General features: G+C 37.8%; 1 protein-coding gene across 6 annotated transcripts in view; it reads right to left on the bottom strand.

Moving 5' to 3' along the window:
• The window catches only part of ppp1r13ba (protein phosphatase 1, regulatory subunit 13Ba), a 43,075-nt gene that overhangs the window by 5,688 nt on the left and 14,110 nt on the right, over nucleotides 1-23,277 (bottom strand). For 4 of the 6 annotated variants that reach the window (XM_082142301.1, XM_082142299.1, XM_082142303.1 and 1 more), the window contains exons 3-9: nucleotides 20,528-20,647; nucleotides 18,154-18,224; nucleotides 4,350-4,451; nucleotides 2,518-2,692; nucleotides 1,368-1,564; nucleotides 635-775; nucleotides 118-310 (exon numbers count right to left, since the gene is read on the bottom strand). In XM_082142301.1, coding sequence (XP_081998427.1) covers nucleotides 118-310; nucleotides 635-775; nucleotides 1,368-1,564; nucleotides 2,518-2,692; nucleotides 4,350-4,451; nucleotides 18,154-18,224; nucleotides 20,528-20,647 — 999 coding nt within the window. Of the gene's footprint in view, nucleotides 1-117; nucleotides 311-634; nucleotides 776-1,367; nucleotides 1,565-2,517; nucleotides 2,693-4,349; nucleotides 4,452-8,205; nucleotides 8,734-18,153; nucleotides 18,225-20,527; nucleotides 20,648-23,277 lie in introns of those variants that run through there. The other 2 variants (XM_082142300.1, XM_082142304.1) reach the window with 2 other exon arrangements.

The following is a 23,277-nucleotide window of genomic DNA, read 5'->3' as shown; positions in this document are numbered from 1 at the left end:
TGTGTAAGAGCACCAAGACTTTTCTCAGTGATGCATTAATCTCTGGACAAATCTCCAGAATTCCTGTAGCAGTTTATGGTTACAAAATTCTGTCAAGTTATAAAAGGAAAGACTGACCTGACTTGGAACGAGCATGGTTGACTGTAACAGAAGTGGCGAGAGACTGTGGCTTCAGGGGATCAGGAGGTAAAGTGTAGCCTCCTTCCTGTCGCCCGGGTACCGGTATCTGGATGTAGGGACAGACTGCTGCCACCCGCCCAGAACTGCCTGGGGTGGGCTGAGGGGAGGGAGGACCACTCATTCGGCCAAGCTGTAGAGAAGAAGAATGGTTAATCAAACCCCATAGAGACAAGTTTGCAAGAAACAGCTGGTCAATACAGTACTAGTGTTTTCACCTAAAAATATGCAGCGTTTCTATCAACAAACACCACTGAATGCAATTTGTATGCATATGAGAGGTCAAACACTTTGCTTCAAAATCCTTTGAGCTTAAAATGCTGGGTTTAACTAATTCCAGGGTCTCTTTAAAAACCATTAAGTAATGATTTACAATGCAGCTCAATGTAATATTACAGATCTGGTGTACTAATCTGCATGTGGCACTGCAGTTGCAGGCTGGTTCTTTATCACTTGCCTCTGCTTTTTTCTTGTAGAGACGCTCTCTGAGGTCCCCAATACGCTTGTCCATCATGGTCACCTCCATGTTACGCTTGTTAAGCATATCCTTGTGTTGCTGTAGCTTGCTGTTCTGTTCCTGATTTAGCTTGTTCCGGATCTAAATGTTAATACAATCATACATGCGTCATACACACGCATACAGAACTGATGATTATGTTACTGCATCTGAATATTTCCCCCATCTCATCAAATGTCACATGTTTATGCAGCTAATATCTTTGGAATTTGAAAACACGCTATAATCTGAATATTTTATGCAATATCACTCTGGGGCGCAAACTGTACCACAAAACACTTCAGAGAAGATTTAGGAAATAATAAACAAGTGTGGCAAAACAGGAAAGCGCATTAAAATATATAAAAAAATCACTAGGGAATAAAATAGTTTTTGATGATCAAACTGCATTAACGGATTAAAAGAAAGTCTATTTTCTATTACTTTTCCCAAGTGAGTCCAATATATTTAAGATAAACAGTTTGACTTAGTGGCTAGTTTGATTCTGATGGCCATTCAAGTTGTCATGAGTGGCTACACTTGAACAAAAACAACAAACAGCATCACAACCACCAACACATGGTCTCAGTCTTTCTCTCTTTCTCTCTTTCTTTGTGTATTCAATCAAAGTTAACAAAAAAAAGTTATTTACTGTAGTCTCTGTACGATACAATGCCTACATCATGTAGCCTACCTGCAGTTCCTGGTAGAGTTTGCGGAGTTCCAGTGCAGCATTGCTGGTCACTGGTCCCCCCAGAGGCTGCAGTCCATTGAGACGCCCCCGTCTCAGATCGTCTAGCTGCTGCGTGAGCTGGTCCACCTTGACCATGGCCGACTGCAGCTCTGCCTGCTTTTCCTGGAACAGGCTGCTAACATGCTCAATTTCTGCAGCTGAAAGACACACACAAAGCATTCCAATTATAAATACACTATCGTAGTGTGCAAATGGATGCACGAATGTTGATACGCTTCATATACTATAAGTTAGTGTCTGTGGATTTTTTAAGTGTGGGTGTGTTCGAGCAAGTGTGGGAGTGAGGTCCAGTGCAGTTGTCCACTCCCCAAGTCCACATGCCATAAGACAAATTCTCAATAGAGAGGAATGGTATTGTGATCTTGGTTTTTATCTCATGAATGTAATGAGGGGGTGAAATCTTCCCCAGGCTCTTCCACACCCCAAATAGAACTCCCTGTTTCAAAGTTCAGAAATGCTGTTATTGACTGATCCACTGCCAGGAGCAGAGAGGGAGTGGACGGCAAAAGCAACTGGAGCAAGGGATGAAATTCCACTGTGTGCTCCAACAATAGTAATAAGCGTAAGTTTCAGACCTATCAGTTTGATTTCTTTAGAGAGACTTTTTTTGTGCACAGTTGCCTTAGAATGGCAATATGAACGTATTACAGGGACAATCACCCTGGAGGAATCTGAGGTTAAGTGCCTTGCTCAAGGGCACAATAGAGTGGTGCAGGGATGACGTCAAAACCCAGGAGTCTAATTGGCTAGCGGTTTCCTGGAGATTTTCCTATGGGGTTTTTCAATTCATAAGTAAAATAAAGCCTGTGGTAAACATAGTTTGAAGATATTTTGAAGTTTTTTTCAACAATGTTAACAGCATAGCGTGTAAATTTTGATTTCATGTTGACTTTAACCACTGTGTCACATCACCATAAAAACACAGTCCTGGGCTAAAGGACATATTAGATACTTCAATAACAAACAGATATTGATATTATAGTCGGTCATCATACAGCATTTTAATGTTTCAGAGAACATATAAGTAAAATCTGTTTATAAAGTGAGCAATCTAAAGCGTTTTCAAGTCTGTTAACATGGCTGTACATACACAGGTTGCCGTTGATGAGTTTGCTGTAGTCCACTTGGCCCCTCATGGCACGGACCTTCTTGAGTTTGGCTTCTTGACTGTCCACCCTTTCCCTCAACCTCTGGAGCTTCTCACTCTCAGACACGGACTGGCCCTGACGTGGGTCCTGTTGCTTCAGATACCGCAATCGTTGCTCCTAAACGCGGAGAGGAGAGGAAACGGAAGGACAGGAGAGGGTAATGGTCAATTTCAAAATGGGGGGGGGGGGGGGGACATGCTCCACATATCATTAATACAGACACGTAACAGATCAACAAAAGCCCTTTCTCACACCTCACTACGCACAGTGGAGAGCTGTGAGAGAATGGGATTGAAACAACAAGGAAGGACCAGGTAAGATGGTAAAATAGAGAGAGAAAAGAGACAATTAATCAACTTAATTTAAGTGCCAATTCAGATTTAGTGTTAGCAGAGAAGCTATTACATGTACCGTACAGCAACAAAAAATGCTAGAGAATCATACTGTAATTACTCCAACTGAATATGAAAGATTCAGTTATGTGGGATATTACAACATAACACACCCAAAAAGTGAATGTATGATGAATGAGCTTGAAATAGAAAGTGGAGGGAAGCACAGGCATTCGTGCTGACAAGCACTTTCAGGTCTGCTTCAGAAATACAAATACAAAGCCAGGCCTAACAGTCCCAGAGTGTTGACTCGACACAATCCAGTGTTAAATGAACGGACAAACAAACAAAGCGTGTTTTTAACCACAGGGCTAATACCTTTAGTTACATACAACATGTTTGTTTTTATCTCTATACAATGTTTAAAGTTGTCTGACATGATGAAAATGGCCTCAAATCTGCATTATCTATTCACAAATAATTTGTATTAGCAATATAAAACCAATAAAAATGCAATAAATAAATGAGCAATTCAACAACCACCTCTACCTGAAAAGTTTTAAACAGACATACATTTGTTTACCTTACAACAGGTGAGTTAACTTGATGGCTTCTTGATACTTTTTCATGAAATACACAGTCCCATATACTTCATAGATCATAGCTAAGCCCTCTTGTCTGCGCCCCAAGCATTCTGGTAGTTTTTTTGTTTCCCCGGGAACTGACTACACCTTCACGAGCACACGTACATGGCATCCACACTCAATCTCCAGTGGTCTTAACGTCCACCCTCTTCCTGACAGCTGCGGTTCCATGCTGATCTCATTTCCTATGTGAATGGAGTCTCTTTCCTGTTGTTGTTTAAGGAAAATAACTTTGCAACACGCATATTCCCTCCAGTGCTAACCTAAGTGTGATATTCAACCATCACACGCTGACCTCAAGACAATATCTCCATCACAGAGACAAACAATTCTCTTTTGACACAATATCAAAAGAGCCGAATTAACCGAATGACGTCAGGCTCAAGCGCACTAGCTGCACAATTAAAATGCAAATCATTCAGGCTTTTAGAAAATTCCTGACATGGCCGCATGGAACCAGGCTAATACAATTAATCAAACATGACAGTTCATGCACTCCCCAGATGATATGACCATGTGTTCACATATGCCCCTTATGCATGTGTGTACACCTGCTTATGGCGAACCACAGGGGTCCTCGTTTTAACAAGCAGAAGTCAGCAGACCAACAGAGCACCATTAACAGATCTGAAAATGACTCTAAAATAAAAGATGCATATCTTATCCTAAGTAAAACTGGACTTTGGGATAGGACAGGCCATTTCTTGTCAATTTAACAGTCCAGACATAAGAAGAGGAAAAAGATCGTAGCAATATGAATAAATAAAGAGATAAGAGGCTTCATATGGTGGATCCTACCTTAGCTATCAGCATTTGCTGCTGTGTTTCGATCTGCTGCTGCTGTCGCATTGCCATCTCCTGCAGCTCTGACAGTGTTAACTCCACACGTGGATTCCCCACCTACATACACGCGCACACACACACACACACACACACACACACACACACACACACACACACACACACACACACACACACACACACACAAAGTAATGTAAAATCAGTTTTGCAAACAAACAGGCTGAACTTCACTTGTTCAAACAAAACAAAAACTACATTTTGTTTTTTTAATGAAATCTTTCCAATAAAATAAAAATGATCAGCCATCTTTAGAATCAAATTAGTTTCAAATTAGTAGTCAACAGACTGTATATTACCCAATGCTGATATTCATCTCACAATATATGTAAAACAAATTAATGGTGACAAATGAGGTGTGCACAAAATTGCAGAAATTAGATAAAAATATAAACCCATATTTACTTTGATTTACTCAAAAATATTAGAAAACAAAAAATAACATCAAAATATTGGCTGCTTAATTATTATATTGGTTTATAACTAGTTAAAATCAAATGCAATCTATTCTTAGGTATTTTGTATTCATTGTCAACTAGACAGGCAATATCTAAAATAAATTCAATCAAAGGGTTACAAGAAGAATTTAATTATATTTATTTTTAAATTAATTTTATACTGGTGCTGTTCTGTATATCTGATCTAGGGGCCGTTTACACGACACCGTTTTCAACTAAAAACAAAAAAATGCATTTTGGTCGTCCTTTTTAAAGACGACAGCATTCGGGGGCCTGAAAATGCAAACTTATGAAAACGGATTTCAAAGTGCAAGTTTTCGAAAATGAATGTATTGTGTATCGTGTAAACTACAAAACGCAAATTTGTGAAACGGTGACGTTATGCGCATGTGTATTAGGTTTTCAGTTGTGTAGGCGCATTGTGATTCTTTACAAAGTGACATCGCCAACTACTGGCCTGGCATAATACAGCATTTTTAGTCATTTTCCCAGATCCGTGTGAATAGGGATAGTTTTGACAACGTTGTTGTCTGTATGCAAAAAAACACACAAAAAAACAGTTTTTAGTACATTGTTGTCGTGTAAAGCATCTCAGACGAGCTGAGTAGGTACAGCTGGTAGGGACCTTAAATTACCATATATGTTTTTTGCATTTTTCATACTAGTTTGTGCCAGCAACTGATCACCATTGTCCATCTAAAACAAGTTTAGAATTTAAATTGGTCCAAGCTGTTGATTTCAGCAGGGTAGACAGCTGTGTGGCATTGAGCAAAATAAATATCGGCAGTAAACAACAACAACTCAACAGGTACAATCAAATAAAAATACAAATCACCATAGAATCACGAGGAAATGTCTAGAGAGACTGAACCGGATGCTTACAGTTATGCCATGTCCTGTAATTGTGTAAACTCGCCTATATACACACCGTAACATTCATTCACTCAACAATATAGGCACACTCAAAACACAATGTATACAGGGACACTCAAAAGAACAATTAACAAATATTCCTTTCTGTCTGACATATCAGTATTGCACAAATTCAAAATAATTGAGTCATTGGCTTCTCTCAATTCCCATAACTGGCTCACTGCACACATGTTAAACTTATAATGACTAAAACATCTGACAGAGCCCAGTGAGTCAGAGCAGTACTGCGAAAACCTCATCTGTGGAGGGTACATTTATCTAAATGATCTCACTGAGGCATCACTGAGATTTTTTTAAGAAAAGTCAATGTGGCAAATCTATGATCAAATTAGGGCTGGCTAGAACCGGCACTAAGTATTCTCCTAGAGGTCTCTGTGCTGTCAGATAAAGCAGAAATACTCAACTCTGATAGTCAACTGCACTGGTGTCTAATAGGAAAAAGCTATCTGTTAATATTCACATTCAACTCAATGGCCGTTGACTGACTGAATAATGCAAGTGATTTGAAATGAGCCATTTTGGAAAATTGGCGCTCAGTACTGCAGTCAAGTTGAAGCCAATCACCTTCAGCTGTAAATACCATGTGATTAATTACTTGATTAAACGTAGCCTATAAGGACATACTGGGAAACACTTAGCAAAGAGTCAGGCAACATTACAGATAATTTACCATAAAAAAAATAAAGGCTTTCTCTGCCAACACTCAGGGAAACATTCTTTCATGGAAAAATCTAAATTATTTCAGGGAGTGAAGTTTTTGGAATCTTGGATGGATCCTCTTTGAAAGGATTTCGCCTGAAATGTGGTACTAGCCACAGAAAATGAGGTCACCCCTGGGGCCGTTCTGGTGTTGGTGGGCACCTGGTGCTTCTGATGGAACAGGACCTCTTTTTAGGATGAGATCGCTCACAAAGTATTAAACACACTCACCTATTACATTATCAACCCACCCTGCATAAACTGAAGCATGAGGAATGTTTTAAAATACCTTACAGCAAAATAAGTGCTTTTGTGACTAAAGCATATTAAATTACATTTATACAACAATATTATCTATTCTCTCTTTACCTCTCCTTTTCAGCCTTTTTCACATATGACATAGTCCATTAGGTCATCGCCTGCCCGCAGCCACTGCTATTCATATCTCGCCTGACAAATGAGCCATAAGTACTTTTAGTTCCTCCTGTCACAAGAACCATTCTCACAAATGCTCTTTTAGAGGTCTGACATGGCAACTCCTGAAAAAGACATTGTGTACCAAAAGCTTCAATTCATCACACTTAGTTCATCACAGATCTCTCATTACAGAGAGAGAATTCTGGCAAACCTGTAAATGGATAGTTGACAAATAACATGTGATTTAATAAGTTTCAGATCGTAAACTAAGAACAATTTTTATCAGATAATCATACATTCACAAAGGGCATCATCAGCTGCATGTGATTGAGAGATGCGAGAGGAAAGTTAAAGATAGAAAGATTTATTTGTTTTGCAACATATTTTGTCATGTCAAATAAAAATGTCTTTGTAATATGAATTTATTGTCAAAGCAAATTTATTCAGAATACATATTTTATCTAAATATACATTATATTATGTTTTATCTAACATTCAGTGTTGGTGCATTGCCGATATATAAAACCATGCAAATTATAAACCATAAATTATTATATGAAGCATTTCCCCAGTATATAGGGAAAAGTGAAGATTTTTCAACAAATAGTGATCATGAGCTTTGATATTACAAATATTACAAAATGGCTGCAATTGCAAAACGATTACATTCAATATTCAAATATTTTTCCTGATAAGGTAAAAGGAGAAATCCTAATTTTCCATATTAGTTTTACCTCTATCACATTTCTGTGGCACTACTCTACATTAACTTTTTTCCCAACATCAAGATTTTAGTACTTTTTATATATTATGTATATGTATGTGCATATGTGTATGTATATGTATTTTTGGGCCATTTTTACCTTTTTGAAGCTTACAGAAATCGTTCAATTTAGTCACTCCACTAATATGAGATCACAAAAAAAAATGCATTTATAATAATTATAGGCTACATATTAGAAAAATGCCGTTTAAAGTAATTGTAGATGAACCACAGCATTTCGCCACTCACTGTCTGAAATGTCATGTCAAATAATACCCAATGATTAGCCTACGTCAGGTAAGAAGGTGAGAGCATCCCTTCCCTTTACATACTGATGTTGATCAGCTCATATAACTACAACAAAGTAATATCCAACACTTTGACAGTGTTGTCACAACTGGTCAATCCTTCTTCCAACAAACTAACAGTCTGAAAATTTGAGTAAACCGTTTCTGTGCTTCCCAAATCAACGCTGCACAGACCAAAGCTTAAGAATACACTTAAAAAAGGGGGGCGCGGAAATTACCTGGTGAGAGTCCCAGGTTATTCTGCATGATCGGACCTTAATTTTGCTGCATTGTCCTTCAGCAGTGAATTCCTGCACAGTCTCGACGTGGTTCCACTCCATTTCTAGCAGTCAGGTGCGCGTTTCCGAGAAAAGCATCGGCACTGTGTGGACGGATGCAGTGCAGCTGTAGTATGCGGTGTTGTGCTCGTTATGAGACCCCAGAGTCACACTAACACAGCCGCAATCCTCCCTCCAAAAAGCAGGAGTGAAGTCATCCAGCACATTAGCGATGAGTCAGGCTGTCATCCCCACTCCGCGCGACTGACTTTGCGTGTTTTTGCTTACTATACATAGTTAGTCTCGTGACTCTGATGAGCAATTACAGTACATTAAACACTAATATGTTGGAAAGAAAGGCGTGACCTTTGTAAAATGTTAACGTGAATCTGTGATGATGGAGACTGCGTAAGTTTTTTTCCCCCCCTCAGGCTCAATTTTGACGTGCAAGCACTTCTCTTGCTCTTAATGTGTGTGCGTGTTTCTCCTGCCCGGAGTAGACTGCAGTAGTGATGTCTGATTCCTGAATGAATCGTTCTTTTGAGTCGGATCTTTTCAAAGAATCGGTTGAACAAATTCACAAACCTGGTCTAAGCGATTCCTTTAAACGATTCTCAACATCACGTTTACAGCTGAGAAACAAACTAGCCTACTGCTTTGATCAATATAATCAAAGACCATCACATATTAGTTTTTTTTTTTTTTTTTCATATTGTCTTGATACATGTCTATTTAATATCACCTTATTTTATTATTGTCATTGTATATGTTTTTGCTATGGTTACTTGTTTTGTATTTTTAAACTGAATTTAACAAGTAGCCTATATCATTTATATTTAAGGGAAATTATATCACCAACATTCAAAACAAACCCCATGACTAACTAGAGCCTCAATTTGGCACAACACTAAATTACGAATAGATAGGAGGCCTTTCTGCTGGATACAGTGGGCTAATAAAGGAATATGGTTCTTAGATAACCTTTATGAGGGAGAACATGTGGTCTCATTTAATAATTTGAAACAAACTTAAACTATTCGAACACTTACTTTTGGAAATACACTGATAAAATGATTTTGTGGTCAAGTAAATACAGGAAAAAAATATTTTAATTTAAATGAAAAAGTATAGGCTACCAAGTATTGAGGTCTCTGCGTTCACATGGCAAAACTTCTGATATGGTGTCTCACACAATATATATTGTATTAATTACTTAGATATTTCAATGTAAATCATATACTTTAATAATGTGGTTTAATTCAATGTTATATTGTTTGTCAACTAAATAGATATTACTCAACCTTTTACTATAAATTACTTATTTTCTTTGTTACTTTCACTTAACTTAGTTAAGTAGAGTTTACTTAATTCCATATGTGAAATTTACTTAAAAAATATGCATGTGAAATTTATTTTAAAAATATTTGTGCAAAAACTTGTCAAAGAAAAATTAAGTAAATTTTACTTTATTTTTATTTATTTATTTTTTTTTACTTTTTTTTTGTGTACTTCCAAATAAGACATTGTCTCCATGCAACTCTTAAAAATTGGCTTGACCCACCTATGTTAATTTGAACAGATCCTAGCAGACTGGCTAAACTACCGCACTAAGAGATACCGCAATATGCTGGCGGTGTATGGGGTGATTAAGTTGGGGTAAGAGGTAAAAACCAAAACATGTCACTGTTAAAAAAAAGTAAAAAAAATAACTGATGTTGTTCAAAAAGCAAAAACAAGGAGAAGAATTCTGATCCGTTTTGCTTAAATGATTCAATTCAATTCTGAACTAATCGCTGCAACTTGAAAAAAATACATTGTATTTAAGTTTATGATTTCAACATGGCATCTAGGCCTACTTCAATGTTCTCCCGACAATAATTTATTTTACAGGTAATTTACTAGAGCAATGCGATTCGGTTCAAATGATCCGAGTCAGGCGGTTCAAAAAAATGATTCGTTCGCGAATCGGACATCAGTCAGCGCGCGCACGCACCAACACGCACACACACACAGAGAGAGAGAGAGAGACCCCTCCTCTCCCGGGAGCGCCGCTATCAGACTGCCCGTGCTGCGCCACAGCTGCCCCGCACTCACTCACTCCCAGATGCGTGACTCTCCAGAGAATCTGACAATAATGTTTGCAGCTTTGCGACACAACTTTACAGCATGCATGTGCTTTAAAATACGCCATGCATTACAGTGCACAAGAGGACGCTGATGAAATGGATATTTAACAAGAAAACACGTCAATTTAACTTACATAAAGTGCTCAAAAGAGGTGTACTACTTTTACTTCAAAAAATACCATAGGCCCTACATCCAATATAATGTCATGCATATCATAAAGGTGCATATTTTATATATATTGCCATTAAAATAATGCTGTAATATCTCAATAAGAGCAACAATGGGTTAAAATGCACAATTTTAAAATGCATGTCTTTCGGCAAGATGTGATGATGTGGGCAATGTGGCAAATCCATATTAGTATTCCAACAGCGATGAGCAATTTAACAAGACAGTTTTTGTGCCAGTAGGATGAGGTATCTTGGACAGAAATGGGCACAGTCGATAAGTGCTATAATGATGCTGAGCCAGTCATTTAGCTCCCTCAGTATTTTAATAGCTCTTAGTACTGACCACAGTCACTCGTCATGACTGACCTTCATATGTCCATATGCTGAAAAACACAGCCAGTGCCACAGGCCAAAATCTGTGCTCTCAACTTCAGCGTACAGAACAATATGCATCAGAGAACCACGTTTTTTAGAGCAATGATTTTCTTCTGCCAAAACAGACGTTCAGGAAAAAAGAACAACCGTACAAATAAGGTGCAATCCATAAGATGCATAATAATAGTTCTGAACAAAGCATCTAAGCTTTCAGCAGTGGGACTGTTCCTACAGTTGATGCACTGTGATTTGTTCTAGATAAAAGTGCCCACTAAATAAGTGGTTATCATCTGGCGGGTAATGACAAAAATTGGTTTGCAGGTCTGTTCTGATAGATCATGAAGAGCTGTACTTTTGAATGCAAGCATAAAATGCAACAAAGCATATAATTGTGCATAATTACATAAATCAACTTAAATTTGAGGACTTTTTGTTCAAATTGATATGATTTCAGTTCTGTTTTGGGTCACAACTCAATGTAAAATCTAGGTCCTAAAGGAAAACCAGCACTTAGCTACGTGACAAGCACCAAATGACAATTAGGTTGTGTTCACACTTTTAGTACGGTTCTCTTGGTTTTCTTAATGGACCAAAAGAAAAATGTTACATTTAGGGTGTGTTCACATTTGGCATGTTTGGTTCGATTAAAACGAACCCTGATTGCTCTGTTAGTGCGGTTCATTTGAATAAGTGTGAACGCTGCCATCCGAACCCCGGTGCACATCAAACAAGGGGACCGAGACCCTGAAAGACGGGACTCGGTCCACTTCCAAACCAACTCTGGTGCAGTTCGACTGAAATATGAACGCAAAACGAACCAAAAACAGGACATGATGTCACAAGATGCGACCCTAAAAAGGACAGAATGCTCAAGCATACCCGTTTTTTCTGATCATAGGAGCTACGTTTCCCTTCAGTTTGGTACAGGCATCAGAACTGCGTCTCCTTGCAGCGGGTCTTTGTTTGTGTGTGTGACTGAGGGATTCCTGCTGCTGTTTTGACTCATTTACACATTTTATAAACTCTTCACGAGTTGTCAGTGCCATCACATACCATCATATATACGCATATATTCTGCATTTAGCCAAGCAAGCACACAGCATTGTTTTGAATGTTAGTCAAGTTCCATCGCAAAATATACGTCATAAAAGCCTAATTTGTTTTGTATCTTTAGGTTCAGTCTTAAAATTGACAGTGTGCTGTGAACGCTAAGATAACCAGGACTAAATGTATCTTTTTGGTCCGGACCAAAAGACTCAAGAGAACCGAACGACAAGTGTGAACACACCCTTAATCCTGGTTCGCTTCGGAGTCTCGGCCCACTTGTTTGGAGCACACCAGTGTTCGGATAGCAGCGCTCACACTTATTCAAATTAATTGCACTAAAAGAGCAATCGCACCAAACCTGCCAAGTTTGAACACACCCTTAGGCCCGGGACACACGATTGGCCGTCGGGCCGTTTTTGAGAGTTGGTCGACGTATTTTTTTTCGGTGTGTTCCGCACCATTGGCTCTAGTCGGACACCATCAGGGGTTTTTGGGCCGATTCAGCGTGTAGAATTGGTGTCAAGCCGTCAGTGAAAGAGAGAACTGTTCTGATTGGCTGTTCATGCTAAGTGAATGAGTCAGTGCATGAGAATAATAGCAAAACAGCAAGCAAATAAACCAAAACGGTACAGATAGAAGGCTGTTTTAATTTGACGTCATCTTACCTGAGTGTTCCTTGGCGAAAATTCTAATATTAACATGAGCGGAGTGGAATAAAGAAAGCGATCAGCAGGATTGATATTCAAAACTGCAAGCACGCGCTGCTTTCTTTACGAATGTATCTGCAGAAATTGAGTCTCATTTACACGCAGGCGCAGAAGGCGCTTGTTGACGTTCAAGTGCAGTGTTTTTGCACCGACGCGAGGCGACAACACAGTCGGCTCTCATCAGCCCTAGTTCTTTAGCGTCGGTTTGGTGTGTCCCTACCTTTAGAACATGTTCCCAATGCTGTCTTCAAATGCAATGACACTTTGATTCACAGCATTCGTTTATTTTTTCTGCTGCATTTAGGCAGAAACACATTGCTCTTTCATGACTATGCAGAGCACCCTTAGGGACAACATGCACAGATCTTTGGGAACTTTCAAAGGCTAAGCATTCATCTCTACGGACAAAGCATTTGCATTCCCGCAGAACTCCTAATCGCATTTTACGGTGAATTTTGATTATCTAATAAAGTTTTATCTGCTGGGTGCAGGAAGCACAGCGCGACCGAAATGGCATCATCACAGGGAACGTTACAGGAGCATCTAGAGGCAGAAAAGGAGAGAGTGAAGGTCAATGATAGTGATATCAGAGTGGGGCAAGGTCTGTGAGCTCAGAGACAAAGCTTAAAACCAAGCCTGACAACCAACAACGTGCCTGATGAAAGATATTTTTATATTCTTGCATAGCCAAACTTTTAACTAACAGCATAAAAGTCTTGTCCAGATTGTAGCTTATTCTGGCCAAGAATCGCCCACTTAGTCAGTCAGAGATTAACTTCAAGAAAATGTAAAAGAGTCCAACCATGGTTCATTTTGTTGTTAGATGCCATTAGATGGGTTATCTCAAATTCATCAAAGAATCCTGAAAAAAAAAAAAACATTTAAGGGGTGATACACTCTAAACAAAAATGGTGCTAAATAGCACTAAAAGTGGTTCATTGGCTTGTAATCATAGGGGAACCACTTTAAGTGCCATATAGCACCTACCTTTGTCAAATGGTGCTATGTAGAACCATAAGAGGTGCCATATAGCACCTTAACCACCCCAAAGAACCGCTAAAGAACCGCTGAAGAACCAAACTGGGCTTAACAGGTTCTTTAAATGTTAGTGGTGCTATATAGCACCTTAACCACCGCAAAGAACCGCTGAAGAACCATTTTTTTTGTGTGTGTATAATGCCCTTTTCACAAGATGTAAAATAAGTCTTTGATGTCCCCAGAGTGTGTATGTGAAGTTTTAGCTCAAAATACCCCACAGATATTTTTATATGGCATGTTAAAATTGTCACTTTTTGAGGGTGAGCAAAAACGCACCGTTTTGTGTTCTTTTAAATGCAAATGAGCTGCTGCTCCCAGCACAGAGGGCGGAGCTTCAAGAGCTTGTGTCCTTTTACCTCACAGACATGTTCAAACCGGATTCAGACAATGATGGAGACTCAAGAAAAAGTGACAACATGTAGACAACATTTCTGAATGGTTAGTTGGTGAATTTATGTAGCTTATGTTATCTTCTAGTCATTGATAAGCATATTCTGTCTTGATAATCAATAAAACGCATTCCCAGGGGCGGGTTTTTTGTCAATTTTAGGGTTAGTGATGTCAACAACCCGGGAGGAAGCTCGTGAAGTGCTTACCAGCCGTTTGTTGTTGTCCTTAAAAAGCTATTTCTTTAAAAGAAAATATCTCCCTTTGCTTTGAGATTTGAGCGTTATAACTTTGCAGATGTTGTTTATGCTCAAACAGCCACATTACACACTAACTAAAGTTAGAAAAGTGAAATCATATTCAACCACCCCTTTAAAAATCATACAAATCCCAAACATTTGGATGGTAGTGTACATCCATCTTAGCTCTCTGCAAATAGATGCAAGCAATGCCAAATATATGGTTTACATGCTGTTGACATGTGCATAATGATCTAAGACATCCTGAATAAAGTCTGATGTATTCTGACCCTGAAAGAAACAGCATCAGACTATATCAATATAGTACATGACTGTCAAATGTACAATGTACACAGTCATTCTCAGCTGCTCGCCTGTATTATCAAGGGGAGGGAGAGATTTTTGGTGTGCTGAACATGCAGCTATATATTTTGCCTTCTGGCCCTTTGACCTGGTTTAAAGTGGAGCACACTTGCAGACTTGCATATTACGCTGACAGTTTTAGAGTAAGAGTATACAATCAGGCCAGCGCAGGAGTTCAGAAGTCCTAAAGTTTATTGGCCGGATGTAATTAAAATATCATCATATGATACTGCCTGAAAGAGAAGCCCAGCTGCCTAGATTATCTCTAATAACAGCTGCATTATGGGACGCGGGGAGGGCCGCATATCAGGATGCCGCAGTGAGTGTGTCACTCATTTATAACATAACCGGTGATGCTGGGAAGCTCCCAATGACCACCTGTTCAATAGCTGTGCGCCTTTAAGCGTTTTATGACTACAGCCTTAATGATTTTTCTTAAAGAGGAACTATCATGCATTTTTACATTTTCTTTAGTGTGTAATGATGTTTGAGCATGAAAAATGTCTGCAAAGTTACAAGCACAAAGTTCACTCCAAAAGGAGATATTGTCTATATCAGTAATCACTGTTTCGGAACTCCCTGAAAGGCTTCGATTGTAGTCGTTTTTTCTTGAACGTATACATCACAATATTCGCTTAAAGTGGCGCTATGTATTTTTGGCAATGTCTTCGCTGTTTTCTCGCTTTTTGCTCGCAGGTTTCTCTATAGAGCTCCCCCTACAGCTTCGGAATAGATATTTGACAACACTGTCGTAAAAACTTGTTGGCGACTCTTCCCCCTCCCATCTTCTCCCTCTGGTCATGTGCATTTGTTTTCAAAGAAGCCGGCGAACGCACGGAGCCATGTCCACTGAGGTATGGATGATACACTGAAGGCTAGCATATAAATGAATGTGTGCAGTGCCGTAAAGCACAAAGTGCCGTTACATCGCAAGACCTGATATATATATATATGGCCGGAGGCCCGCCGGCCAAAAGTTGCAAGGGTGGTTTTTCCGCTCACAGGCGCTCGGGGGGTGCGAGACGACCACCATTCAACCCGAAAAAAGTCATATAACCATTCCAATGACTCCGAAGCTGTTCAGTTAAGGTAAATTAAGCTAAAAAAAAATGCATAGTTCCCCTTTAAGGCATACGAAAATAAAAAAGGTTTGAAGCATGGTTGAGTTGTGTTTTCTCCATATTTAGGTGTTAGTGTTTACACCTGGGAAGCTGAAAGTCATGGTTATGGAAAGGGGCGTGACATTTCTAAAACACGCTCAAAGCAGTTGACCAATCACAACTCACTAGTCCAGCTGACCAATCAGAGCACATTGCACATTTTGGAAGGTGGGGCTTCATAGAGACAGGAACTAAACAAAGCGTTACAGAGAGACGGGGAAGAAAGGTGCAGCAACAATTTTTAAAATGTATGAAAAAATAATGCGTTTTTTGAACATTCAAGCGTGAAAACCTATTCTAGTAAAAACAAAAAACAAAATCAAGACTTTAAGGGCATAATACGGCCTCTTTAAAATACTGACATGGATACTTACAGAGGAATGTAGATGTGCGTTTTTAAGCACGGGAAAAAAAGAATGCGTCTCTTTTAAAAGCATTATCAGTATCAAAGACAGACATATGGAGTCGAATAGCAAGCAAACGGAAACTAGGTAGCGTTATGTAGTCGAGTGATCTTTTGGAAACAGGGAAACCTATGTATTCTGTTTCTCTAACACTTCCTGTGTCCGCCACGTGAACCATTTCGCTGCAAATGACTGTGGTGTGAGACTGGAGCTTATCAGCACATTGCACACAAGATCCCTGCTGCGAAGCTTTCAACTTCTAACTTCCAACTGGAGCCTCTCATGTGGACCATAATTGAATGGCAACAGTCAGAACTGATTCCTAAAAGGAGCAGTTCACCCAAAAATTTAAATTCTGTCAGCATTTACTCAACTGTTCCAAAACTGAACAACTTTCTTTAGCCTACACTTTCATACACTATGTTCCAAATCTACTGAAGCAGTGCTGTTATTGTTAAAGTCCTCGTGAACTGGAAGTTGCAGCCGACTTTATTTCAGTGTTGTGACGTATTTCCAAGTGAAACGGAATATTGAATAGAGGACAGGGTTTTACTTTAGCGCACCTCCTCTCCATCCCTCGCTCATACTGAGGGGAGTGGTTAAGGATATTCAAACCAAGCCGTCAAACTGACGTCATCAGAGAGGGAATGCCATTCAGAGCAGAAACAAATTTTCGGATTTTGATTAAACCCGACAAACAATTTATTTTTAGTGTATTAACTTGCTCGGATTAATACTTTGAATACTCATTACTACTAAGACTAGTAATGTACGCTAACAAAGTAAATAGGGTCAATTTTGATTTCATGACGACTTTAACTGAAACCAAAACTAAAACTATTGAAAATGTTTCAGATTATGAACCATTAAAATATAAATATTAGATACAAATATTAAATAAAAAACTTAAATGAAAATTAGAAATAAAATAAAATAGGCTGGTTGAAGTACTAAAGTTATATAAAAAAGCTATATAGAAATATAAAAAAAACGAATAAAAATGACAAAGACCATAAAAACATGAATACAATTTTATTTGAGTAAATTAAAATGAAAACTGAAAATAGAAAAATAAAAGCTAATTCAAAATATTAATAAAAACTATAATAGTATATAAATAATACTAATATAAGACTGTTCTAAAGCCATATCTGTATGTGAGGAAAAGACCAACATTTACAAAAAATCTTGCCCTTCTAGCTATTACATTTACAAATGTACATTTACACGCAATTAAAAAATTTGACCATTTAGATTAAACAATATTTTGTCTTCGGTCCAACTGAAATTATACTAGTCAAACAACATATGCAAATGAAATTTGAAGAGATAGAAAACTTGCGAACAACTGTATTCCTCCAGAGCTTTGAGATGTGGCTGCACACATACTTATCGAAAAGTGTCGTATTAGTGTTGAGTAAATGTAAATTAAAGACTAGTATTCAAAGTTTTCCATAATTACATTTTATAATGAGCCCATGTTATGTAAAGGGTGAAAGTCTATTACAGTATGCAGTGAAATGCCTGTGCTTTCAACATCAAGGACAATATGACAACAGACAATGCATCCAAAATTCATTATCTTGTCAACTGTACACGTTCGAAGAAAGCACATGCATAAATTAGAGTATAATTTGCTCAAAAAAGTGCAACAGACGTAAGGTCCATAAGCTCAAAAGAGTGATTTTACGGCTTGAAACATGAACACTACAGAGAAACACACATGTAATGCACAGAGAGTGACCTCTGAGGGCTCACTTAAGTGCCGAACTTGTGTTTTGGCTAGACAGTTTCACAGTAAGTATGGGAAGCATCAGTGAGTGACCCTCATTTCGAGCCTTAAACAGCGCAGAGGGGACGTGTGACTGAGAACAGCGTGAATGTGAACGTACCCCATTCTCGCAGGGCTTGTCCGAGTTCCCCCTGCTCTTCCTGTCGGCCTGATCTGAAGTCTGACTTCCTGCTGGGAATAAAACAAGATTACACCAATCACCCGTGCACTTGAACAAAGTCGAAACGGTTGCAGAGTGCAAAAACTCCCAGCTGTGGGCAAGCATATACAGTGCTACTGGACAGGGGGGCATTTTTATATCAACAAAACATTAAAATAATAAAACATCGCTCATACGTATAGCTGAAAAAGGTAGGAAAAGGATACCTTTCCATCTAATGAGCATGTGATCCAACAGTGGGATTTTGGCTGGCATATTAACCCTGATTACTCTTTGCCGAGACTGTAGGTTGTTTGACAACGTTTACCAACCTACAGTCATTTCTCTTTTGTGAGTCTTTGTTTAACCAGCACTCTCAGCTCTGCCATCTATAAATAAGCAGGGGCTTAATTCTCTAAATCCAGGGCTGTGTTATTATGTGTAATCCTGTCAGAGGCTCTGGAAATACCTAGACCTTCTTGGACCGCGCCGCCTCTGATAGGTCTGTACACAATCCCACTGACCGCCCTCTGCTCTCACAGACTAATTTAGAATATCGTGATACGATGAACTAGATTTATACATTTTCACATGCGAGTGCTGCCTTCCATGCCAAACTTACTGCCACAATGTTGCCAGGGCGTTACTACAAGTTGGCTAAAGTGTGGTTTTCGTGCATAAATAAAAATTATTAAAAAAAATTATTAAGCATGATGGTTTGAGAATGAAGAAATTAGAATGTAAATATTAGTATTGTAGTTTTACAGTTGTACTAAAAAATATGACAATATTTTATTAAACATGTTTTATTTTACAGTATAATAACATTATTAACATATATTTCTTATTTTATTTATAATCATAATAATTTTTTCAACAAAAAAAAAATTCAGTCTTTAAGGATGGTTTGCACTCAAATTGATTAAATTTCATTTGATCATTTTGAGTGTTTTTCCAGTTTTCTATGCAGATGCAAAGACTGTAAAGGTTATGTTCTATGTGTGGACTCTTATGTTGTTTTTTCTTTGGTTCCAGTGTTTAGTTCCTGTTCCCTTTGTTCCAGTTGCTAGTTGGTTTCTATTGCTACTCATTGGTTAATTAATTATGTTCAATATTTCAATATATGTTCAATTATTGAGTCCTGTTTGGTTCCTCATTTAGCCATGTATTTGAGGGTACGTTCACACAACAACGATGTACTAAAAATTTACACGTATTTATTGCAGTATTTATTATAAATGATTTATCCATGCACATTCTTTTTTTTATTCATGTGTAACTCATAATCTTTAAACAAAATAACTTTCCCTCCCTCTTTCTACAACATCTCTTCTCTTCTCTTTTCTGAGGATGTGTTCACTGGCGTGAGGACGGGACAACCTGTCGCTCACATTAGATAAACCAATAGCAAACCACCAACCATCCAATCAATTCACGATGGACAAAGTCCCGCCCTACATTTTTTCTTGTTCAAGAAGCCGTTTCACTCCAATATACGTCACAATAGAGAAAAAAAGACTATTGCAACTTTAATAGGAAATAAGCAAACATGCTCCTCTAAGCTTGATTGATAGAAATGATTCACTGATCACATAGTCTCATTTATAAATTTAGCTTAAGCTACAGATAAGTAATATAATTTAACAAGTATCTGATAACTGGTTCTAAAGCTAAATCTTATATTTATGCCAGGCGACACGTAACTTGTCTGTCCTGAAATCAATAATGCTTCGAAACTTGACAAAATCATATAGCCAATTAGACCATATTTGATATAATACGATATAATAGTTTGATATTAGTATAAACTACTGTTTAAAAGTTTGGGGTCAGTAAGATTTTTTTAAAACAAATTAATACTTTTATTTAGCAATGACACATTAAATAATTAAAAGCGACAGTAAAGATATTTATAACATTACAAAAGATTATTATTTCAAATAAATCCTGTTCTTTTGAACTTTTATTCATCAAACAATCCTCAAAGAAATGCATCACGATTTCCACAAAAATATTAAGCAGCACAACTGTTTTCAAGATTGATAATAATAAGAAATGTTTCTTGAGCATCAAATCAGCATATTAGAATGATTTCTAAAGGATCATGTGACACTGAATATATTCAATTAGACAACTATAATATTAAATCGTAATATTATTTCACAATATTACTGTATATTGATCAAATAATTCCAACCTTAGTGAGCATAAGAGACTTATTTTGAAACCATAAAAGCATGTTAAGAACCACAAAGTTTTGAATGGTAATAGAAACCATGCATTCAACAAAAATACCCAGTTGTGTTCGTGGCCAAGCTTGCGTCAGTTTACGCACCTTGAGAAAAGTTTGCGATGAGAGACTCCTCGTGCCGCAGGTAGAACTTCACTTCCTGTCTCCTCTGACCCCATTTGTGGAGGTGCTCGAACATCAGCTGATCAAAAGGGATCGCTCTCTCTGTGAATAAGAACACAGACACTCTTTGTCTCAGGCAGGCTGTAAAACCCTGTACTCTACACTTAGCAGAGAGGACATCAATGTCAAAATTGTTACAATACATCTCTATTTTAATCATGGTATGAAAACTTCAAAAGGAAAATTACACAACAGCCCCATAGCAAAGCATGGTGTCACGTCCAGATGAAAAAGGTCTGGCTATCCTTGCTGAAGGCTATCTTTCCTGTCTTTGACAGTGCGGGCCGCGTGCCATCTGTAGGACACTGGAATAACAGGCCCACAAGAGCCATGTAAACAAACCTAGAGGCTGCAGCCCAGACCCTGAGACGTTCTGTCCCACATTCTACCACCCACTGTCTAGGACAAACTCTGACAAGGGTGTCATTGTTATGTGATGGACAGCGCTGCTTTCTCTGTGGGATCTGGTCCATGGACGTTTCCATTCAGTGCTATTTAGTGATGTAAAAGAGCTGAGCAATACATCTGTATCTGTCAGCCATATTGAGCAGAGCATGTAGAAAACCCACGCAGCACATATGGCATGAGTCTGTTTCCACTGACTGAAGAACAATCCTTGATTTTCAAAAGAGTGGTGACTCATGAGACTAGACTAGAAAGTACTATATCATTTTAGAGTACTGTGTAATGTTGAATCAACACTAGTCTCAGCCTCAGACGGCTTGCCTACAGACCCCTCATTATACGATAATAACGTTTAAATCAAATATTAGATGAAAAGTAAAAAGTAAATAAAGTATAAGATGAAAAACTTAAACTTAAAAAAACTTTTAGAAGTTATAAATGTTGCCTTGGCAACTAACTTTTGTTAAACTAATAACGGTGAGCACATTACAAAATTGCTAAAACTAAATATAAAATGAAAGCTAACTCAAAAGACTTATAAATGCTATAATAACATATAAATAATACTAAAATAACACTAGTTCATAGTTCACACAAAAATAGTTATCCAAAATGGCATGCTCCAATCTGATTGGATGGTCTTCAGCCATTTTTATGGGATTTATGGTGCAGATTTTTTTAAATCAGGGAAACATGTTTCTAAAAATAAGCAATTAATATAAAGAACTAGGCACTTGATATTTAATTTACAGCATTACATTGTTGAAAAACACAATATCCAGATTTTTATACTATTCATCCAAAATCCTATGTGAGATTAAAAAAAGAATGTTAAAGGTGCCTGGATGGTATACTAATTATTGCGGATTTTCCAAGTGTGCATTCATGTATGTTCTTTCAGCTAATATAGGCCACAACGCATCGCACTTCATAAGAGGAGTTTGTTGCGGTTCTCTTTCGACTTTTCAGATTGAATTAATGCATTTGAATGTAATTAATTTAGCCAGATGCTAACACTTAAGGCCCGTTCACACCAAGCACGATAACTATAAAGACAACGATAAAGATATAATTCTAAAAATCGTTCTCCATATTAAAGAATTACAGAGTTCACACCACAACTATAACGATAAAGATATGAGGAACGATATCGTTGGGATCACTTTCAGAACGATTTTTTTCCAGCTGTCAAACGATAAAACACTGACAGCCAATCAGAATCCATTCTAATTTAAAGGTCTCGCGCATTTAAAATGGCAGATGACATTGCAGAGAAGTTAATCGTCGAGGTACAAAAAAAATCCTCCACTGTTTGACAAGTCAAACCCCCTTTTCAAGGATACGTTAAAAAAGATGGATATACGGAAAGCAATCGGTCGTATCCTGGGAATAAAAGGTGAGAAGTAGGTCTATTAACGATGAGATATTATGCAGTTTAGCATAGTGTAACAAAATTACCTCAGGTAGGATATCCAGCGCTAGTTTTGACAACATTGCTGAAGTTGCAGTGAAAAAGGCGTTGCATACATAAAGGTGTTGACTAGGCGATGTTTTTATCCCATCATTGACAGCGCGGGCGCGCGCGTGCTTAGAATAAAAAGACCGTTATTGGTCGTTGGTGTGGACGCATATATAGTTATCTTTATCGTTATCTTTATAGTTATCGTGCTTGGTGTGAACGGGCCTTTACAAGCTAATCCAAACAGTATATACTAGTCCAGATGACTTCTTTCTGCATTAATAAAGTGGTCCTTGGACAGAAAAAGATGAAAAGTGGACCAGACTTTATGCTGATTGTTTTATATTGCCTAAAGTCAACCAAAAGCCACATAGACTAATTATATTTCAACTTGGTATTTGAGGAAAAATACCCTACTGTTCAAACTTTTGGGGTCAGTAAGATTTTGTTTTTGAAAAACTCTTATGATCAACAAGGCTGCATTTATTTGATCAAAAATACAGTAAACTGTGAAATATTCTTACAATTTAAAATAACAGTTTTCTATTTTAATTCCTGTGATCAAAGCTGAATTTTCAGCATCATTACTTGTTTTCAGTCACATGATCCATCAGAAATCATTCTAATATGCTGATTTGCTGCTCAAGGAACATTTCTTATTATTGAAAACAGCTGTGCTGCGTAATATTTGTATTAATAATGTGGAAACCATGATACGTTATTTCACTCAGGATTCTTGGATGAATAGAAAGTGCAAAAGAACAGTGTTTATTTGAAATAGAAATCTTTTGTAACATTATAAATGTCT

This window comes from Leuciscus leuciscus (genome assembly GCF_965113295.1).
Source record: "Leuciscus leuciscus genome assembly, chromosome: 17".
NCBI lineage: Eukaryota > Metazoa > Chordata > Actinopteri > Cypriniformes > Leuciscidae > Leuciscus > Leuciscus leuciscus.
This window is presented reverse-complemented; position numbering and strand designations above follow the sequence as displayed.